We start from the raw sequence: 7,117 nt of genomic DNA on the forward strand, positions 1-7,117 counted from the left end.
GGGGGGGGGAAGAGCACCCCCGGGTGGCTGAGCACAGGCAGGGCGCGGCCCTGCCCCCCCCCCTCCCTCCAGCCCTCCCGGGTCCCGCCACTCACTTTATGCTGCAGTTGAAGTTGTTCTAAGATTGGACCCTGAGTTGAAGAACTAATGGGAATATCCCATAAACTGGCTTCACCACCTGCAAGGCACAACAGGGGAAGGTTTAAACTCCTCTCCCGGGGGCCTGGGCACCCAAGGAGGAAACCACGCCTGGACCTCACCGGGGAGGAGGAAGAAATGCTGCGCTTGCAAAGGGAGAGGAAAAGTCCTGCTCATGCCTTGGGCCGGGGCCACCGGAAAAAAGCTCCGCTGAAAACCACCTCAAGCCACAGGGGAAGGCGGGAGACCTCTCAGCGACCAAGGAAAGGACACCAGGCTGGTATCGACTTAGACTAGGGCTTTTTCTGCGGCTGCTCCTACTTACTGGAATTTTATTTATTTATTTATTTATTTATTTATTTATTTATTTAACTTTCGACTTGCTACCCCGCTCAAACCCCCCACAGGGGGTCTCCGAGCGGCTCTACAGTTAACTGTTATCCCTTACCTAAGGCCACATATATATGCAAGATGATGATGAACAGCAGGAAGTGTGTGAATGGGATGTCATTTGGGGTCTGAAGACTGCAGCCAAGCAGTCTCTAGGGTCAGAGTCTTCCACCACCACCACCCCAAGTTTTGCTCTCCAGTAATGACAGTGGGAACAGAAGCAACAAACTGGCAAGTAAAAAGGAAGTTATTTATACCTCCTACACATAGCAAGTTTTCTTAGCAGTATCAGGCACACATTTCTCCACAGCATCAATTCCCCAGAGAATATTCTACACTTTTAAAAAAAAATCACCAGAAAAAGATAGATTCTGGGATTTATACAAGTTATGCAAGTGTACAGAATTTCTAAACTGACAGCACTGTCAAATGTTCAGGAAGCAGATCAGAAGATAATCTAGTCCAGACTGAAACAAAGGATCATTCCTAAACAAAACTCCTTTGCATGTGTGAAATAGTTTATTACACAATGACAAAAAGGGAAGAAGAAAGGATGTTTGCAAAATATGCAGAAATTAGGTCAAACTAACTGGCTGCGTAGAAGAGATAGTTGGGCAGAGAAACAACCCAGAAGACGGGTGGAATGGGCTTCCAGATGAGATCAGGGCCCTGCGGGGCCTCTCGCGGTTCTGCGGGGCCACAAAAATGGAGCTCTCCCGTCGGGCATATGGGTAAGGAGCTGCGTCTTACCAGCCTGCCGATAGTGGAGGTACTGCTCTTCTTATTATAGCCACATCGCCATCGCTATGCTAATGGTTTTAATAACTTACTGTGTATTTTATATTAATATATATATTAATTTATATTGTTGTTTTATCTGTGGTTCTCTTGTAAGCCGCCCTGAGCCTGCCCCCTGGCGGGGTAAAAATCTAATGAATGAATAAATAAATAAGCCAAGGAAAGCAGCGGCCTGGAAATGGCTCTCTGCTGGAAAACACCGGGGAGAGGCCTCTGAGCAGAGGCCAGACAGAGACCCCAGACCCCGTCACCAGCCCCCCCAGGGGGGCTTGTTGCAAAGCCTTCCAGCTGTGAGCTCCAGGGTCCGACCCGGCGTGACCCAAAAGCTGCTGCTAGCTTCGACACGATAGGCCACCGGACTCCAGGAGAGGGACCCACTTGCGTGCATTCCTTATTTGCAATGTATGTCTTCACGATAACCCTGCAAGGTGGGCCGTTACGATTTCCATCTCACACAGGGCCGAACTGTGACCGGAAACCACACGAGAGCCCAGACATGCAGTCCAGGGACCCTCCTGCTAACGGCCAGGCCCAGCTCCCCGGCAGTGCTTGGGAACCTCCCCCCTCCCCTCCCCGCTGCGCAACGTGACCTGCTTGTGATGAGGCTGAGGTATGTGCGTCCCACAGGGACCCGGCGTCTGGCACGGATATCGATCGGTTCATAGAGGGAATCATCCCCTGCTCCCCGGCCCTGCAAGAAGAGGGCAACGCGGTCCTGTCACTCACACACACTACACACAAACACCCCGGTCGCTCCCAGTTTGCTTCAGCTGCCAGCCCGGTGGGGGAGCCCAGGCTCCTAGGCACCCACCCACCCCCCCACCCCTGGGCCTAGAGAAGGCTGGCTTGACAAGGGTTGAGTGGCAGACCGTTTCCAAGGCTTGTCTGGGGCTGGTACAAATTGCCGTCAGGAGAGCAAGCCGAAGACGCCCGTTCCCCCCACTCCGAAGCCCACAATCTGCAGCCCAGGCAAGGAGGACGCCTCGGCAGGGGCTCGTCCACAAGGAGGAGAGGAGGAATGTGCCGTTTCAGCCTCACCTTGGTTTGAGTGCCTGCAGCTGCTGCAGGAAGGTGGCCAGCTGCTGTTGCGTCAGATCTCCCGTCGCCACCTTTTGCTGGAGGGCACACTGGGCATACTGCTGCCTGCTGGGGGAGAAAGGCAGCCAGATAGTGGGGAGCCGGCAGAGTGTGGCCGGCAGATCAGCCCGCCGAGATCACGTCCGTCCACCCGGTGTGATACCCTCATCTTCCTCCCCACTCGGTTTGGAGCAGGCACGCCGACGGAGCCTCTGGTCACCCCGGCCAAGGAAACGACCCGGCCCCGCTTCCGCCCCCCCTCCCAAGTCTACAGCAGCAGGGGAGAGTACCTGTTGGCCAGCTGGAGCAGCTGCTGGTGCTGGAGCTGCTGGTAGAGGTTGGCGGCTGCCAGCTCCTGCTGCTTCTTCAGGCGTTCCTGGTCCATGTTTCCCTGGGCAAGCGGGAGAGAAAAGAGCACACACGATCCCGATGACAAGCCCAGCGCTGGGGGGACGGCAGAGAGCCCTGCAGAGCAGGTGCCTCCCGGGGGACCAGCAGGGGACCCCAGCCAGACATCACACAGAGCAGCAGAAAGCCCCCAAGCCACAAGGATCTGGAGCAGAGCAACCGGGGTGGGTGGGGTGGGGGGGGACGGGGACTCCTGAGGACCAGCAGAACTGGGCTAGCGGGCATTTCCCCTCTCCTCCAGAAACAGGGGCTGGAGCAGCACCAAGAGGCGGACCCCCACCAACGGCCTGACTCTCTGGGACACCATGCCATCAAAAGAGGGAGGAGGAGGAGGAGGAGAAGGAGGAGGAGGGAACCCCTCCCCCCCTCAAGTGCCCCAGGGAGCTTCCCCGGGGAGGTGAAAGGGGGGGGCAGAATCCTCCTGCTGGACAGCCAAGCCCCTTGCCCGCCCCCTTCCCCAACATGGCAACAGACGCAGTGGCGCACCTCACGTGTCACATCCTGCTTCAGCGCTGCTGCTCCAAACGGGCGCTTGTGGTGCGGGCGCAGGTGGGCCAGCCCCGGCTTTGCCTGCTCTGGTGCCCGTCCCTCTCCAAGCACCTTCAGCACCCCCGCGGCCCTCTCCCTCCTCACCAGTAATGGGGGCGGCGACGGGCCTGGAGCGAAAGGCACTCTTCCCCACATCTTTATGACTTCACCTAGGGGCTGGAAGCCCTCGTCACAGCCTCGCTTCACCAGGAGGGACATGGTGAAGTAGCCGGCCTGGAACCACTCGGCCATCTCTTGGGTCGTGAAGGGGCCTGGGCAGGGAGGAGGGGAGGAGAGAAGAGAAGAGGCCGGTCACCTGGGGGGCCTGCTCGCCCCCTATCCCGCCCCACCCCACCCGCCGGGGGGTCAGGCAAGGCCCAGCTCACCTTGGATCTCCCCTTGGGGATCCTTGTAGAACCACTTCATGGCGGCTTCGTGAGAGAGGGGCAGGGCCGCGGCAGTGTTGCGGTGGTCCCCGATGGCCTGCGTGAAGTGGTCCTCCTCCAGGGAGCTGTCTTGCAGGGAGGCCACCATCTTCTCTGCTTCCTGAAGGCAACAAGGAAGGGGAAGGGGATCAGGGAAGCATCTGTCGTAGCTTGGCCAAACTGGCACCAAAGAGTCAAGTTTCTGGACAGGAACTGACTGAGATGAAGAGGAGGAGAAGATTGGATTTATCCCCCGCCCTTCACTCGGAGTCTCAGAGCGGCTTACAAACTCCTTTCCCTTCCCCTCCCCACAACAAACACCCTGTGAGGTAGGCGGGGCTGAGAGAGCTCTTGACAGAACTGTCCTTGAGAGAACAGCTGACAGAACTACGGCTTGCTCAAGGTCACACCAGCAGGTGCAAGTGGAGGGGTGGGAAATCAAACCCGGTTCTCCCAGATTAGAGTCCGTGCAGTTAACCACTACACCAAACTGAGAGGCAAAGGCACAGGTTTTCACTAGCAAAGCCAGACAGAGTTGGGACTGCCGGGGACAATTCAGAAGAGCCAAGCCATTTCCAGGAGGAGCCAAAAAGCTTCCCCAGAGAGACAGAAGGCCCACAAGGAAAACAAACAGTTCTCCATCAACGAGAGTGAAGTGCCTTTTAAGACAAGACGTTATGAACGCAACATGTATAGCGGGAAAGTTTTATGTAATGCTGTACATTACATAATGAGTGAAAATGTTTATCAGTCATTCTATAAATGATAACAGTGTACACCACTAAAGAAATCCGTGTTTTCAATGTTAAACTTTAGTCTGATATCCGGATATGCAGAATGACCTCTACCGGACTTGTTTCTACCGAAGTAACGCACACGTTCTCTTTCGCCGGGCACAAAATTTGTTTCGTAAATTCAACTCTCCCCCTCCCCCAACCCGGCAACCACTAAAGGGCGGCGTAGGGGGCTGTGCTTGGTCGCTTCCTCTGTCAAATAAAGAGCATATTTACAATCTATGCTGGTGAAAATTAAGGCATCTTTGTTCCTAAACTCCATAACATTACATTACATTACACTTTCAGCTTATATATCACTCCTTCCCGAAGGCTCGGAGCGGTTTACAGAGAGCATTTAAACCATCCTAACTAGGGCCACAGTGCAAGGGGAGAGATGAGTGCCTACCAGTGTCAAATAGTGCAATTTTATACTTTTTAAAATAAGCCGTGCTGGAGAGCTAGTCATAGGTATATGTCAATGTTTCCTGAAACCCAGAAAAAAACCAGCACGGCTCCAGCATTCCCACAAGTTCCGCCTCTCTCCTTTGCTTCCCAGGAAGTCACAAGGAAGGACAGGCAGGACAGAAAGTTGGGGGAGAGCTGGAGAAAGCCCCAAAAGGCCCACGGGAAAGGCTAGGGCTGCCAAGGACTTGCTGCGAATCAGTAGGAAACAGATAGTTCTCGGCAGGACCATTCCCGCGTGGAAAACACCCATGCCCCACTATGCTGTCGCCCAGACGTGCACGTAGCCGGGCGACGCTCTGGCAATGGGGCTGAAAACGCGATGGTACCATAGTGGGGCGCGGGTGTGTTACACGCAGGAATGTTCACGGTAAGTACTTGGCAACCCTAGGAAAAGCCCCTCCTGCCGGGGATGGTTCTGACGCAACCCAGCTCAGCTGTACCCCCTTCCCCACCTGCTGTAGGTGCTTCATTCCATCCTCATCCTCGTTGTCCCCAACTGTGAATTCAGTAGCAGCAGCAGCAGTTGCAGACGAGGGAATGGCTGAGGCCGCAGCAGGGCTGATCCGCGTCGGGTGGCTCAGGATTCCCGGAGCCCCTGGGAGCACAGCCGAGAGAGGGAGAGCAGGGTCAGTTCCACTGCACAGACCCATCCCGGGGGTGGCCAGAGCCAGCAGCCACCAAGAGGACACGGAGGCGATGCTTGGTGACAATGAGGAGGCAACGCCTGCGTGAGCCACTGTGCCAGGGTGTGTCTCCCCCCCCCCAGGGCTCTTTTTGCAGCAGGTACTCATTTGCATATTAAGCGACACACCCCTAATGTAGCCAATCCTCCCAAGCGCTTACAGTAGCTCCTGTAAGAAGAGCTCTGTAAGCTCTTGGAGGATTGGCTACATTAGGGGTGTGTGGCCTAATATGCAAAGGAGTTCCTGCTACAAAATGAGCCCTGCCCCCCCCAAATCAGTGGGGACCAAAAGGCCCCCACCTCCCTCCACTTGTAATAACGCCCCCCCGGGGGGGGGGGGGGGGGGGGGGAGAGGGAGCTCGGCTGCCCCACCCGGCACATACCATTTGCAGTTTCCATGTCTTTGATGCACCCGGCAGCCAGCGCCGACCCCTCTGCTTTGGAGGCGGTCCCTGGCACGGCACTCTCACATTCACCAGTGGGGGCAGCGTCAGTGGCTGCGGAGAAAGGGGGGGCGGAGTGCCACGGAGCCCCAGGAGGGGCTGCCGTCTTCTCCTCAGGAACCTGCTGGAGTTCCATCCGCTCTGAGAGAGAGAGAGAGAGAGAGGCGGAGCGCAGATTAGCCAACCCCTTCCGCCCGCCAGACTTCCTCTCTTCCCCGTTCTTCCAGTGCCGCCCCCCCCCCAGCCTCATACCTCTCTCTGCCCCGTCCTTGACGGTGGGGGCAACAGGGGCCTTGCCACTCTCTCCCCCCTCGCCGTCCTTCGCCTCTGTCCGCTGCTCCTCCTCCTCCTCCTCCTCCTCTTGCAAGGGAAGGAAACTCAGCTCCTGGTCCTCTGGAATGGGCTCTTTGGGGCTCTTCTGCAGGAGCAGCGGGAAGGGGGGGGGGAGATGGACCGGACAACAGCGTGAGCTTTGCCAGGCAAGCTAAGTGTCCTACCCACCCCCCAACCCGGCATGCTCCTGCTCAGAGCTGCTGGCTGAGGGGTTCTGACTGCCCCAGATCTCTGCGGACAAGGACAGACAGGAGAGGCCAGCTGCCACGGAAGAAGAGGAGCGGCTTCCCGCCAAACCGAGGTGCTGCTAGTCCCCGCCAGGCCCTCCCTATTGGGGGCTTGGAGGAATTCCCACTGGGCGCGCTGGGAGCCAGCCAGGGCACAGGAAAGGAGGGGCACCTTGAGGGGCATAAAGGCCCCGGAGGAGTCGAAAGTCCCCATCTCCTCTTCCTCGTCTTCCAGGCACCACTCGGGCAGGCCGTCCTTGTCCTCCTCGAAGCTGTCGCTGTTGTGCCGGTGCCGGCGCCCGCCCCGGGGCTCGTCCTCACGGTCCCGAAAGTCGAAGTCAAACTTCCGCCGGCGCCCTTCTCCACCAGGCTCTCGCCACCCGGCCGACCGAGGCCCCCCATCTGCAAAGCGGGGGGGGGAGTCAGC

General features: G+C 57.4%; 1 protein-coding gene across 1 annotated transcript in view; it reads right to left on the minus strand.

The window, feature by feature from the left end:
• The window catches only part of GIGYF1 (GRB10 interacting GYF protein 1), a 14,157-nt gene that overhangs the window by 4,150 nt on the left and 2,890 nt on the right, over nt 1-7,117 (minus strand). Inside the window, exons 8-17 of the mRNA XM_015427885.1 lie at nt 6,863-7,092; nt 6,383-6,548; nt 6,071-6,271; nt 5,458-5,600; nt 3,726-3,885; nt 3,445-3,611; nt 2,694-2,794; nt 2,365-2,472; nt 1,917-2,017; nt 96-178 (exon numbers count right to left, since the gene is read on the minus strand). Coding sequence (XP_015283371.1) covers nt 96-178; nt 1,917-2,017; nt 2,365-2,472; nt 2,694-2,794; nt 3,445-3,611; nt 3,726-3,885; nt 5,458-5,600; nt 6,071-6,271; nt 6,383-6,548; nt 6,863-7,092 — 1,460 coding nt within the window. The remainder of the gene's footprint in view (nt 1-95; nt 179-1,916; nt 2,018-2,364; nt 2,473-2,693; nt 2,795-3,444; nt 3,612-3,725; nt 3,886-5,457; nt 5,601-6,070; nt 6,272-6,382; nt 6,549-6,862; nt 7,093-7,117) is intronic.

This window comes from Gekko japonicus, unplaced genomic scaffold, assembly GCF_001447785.1.
Source record: "Gekko japonicus isolate JY-2015 unplaced genomic scaffold, Gekko_japonicus_V1.1 scaffold761, whole genome shotgun sequence".
In the NCBI taxonomy this organism is placed as follows: domain Eukaryota; kingdom Metazoa; phylum Chordata; class Lepidosauria; order Squamata; family Gekkonidae; genus Gekko; species Gekko japonicus.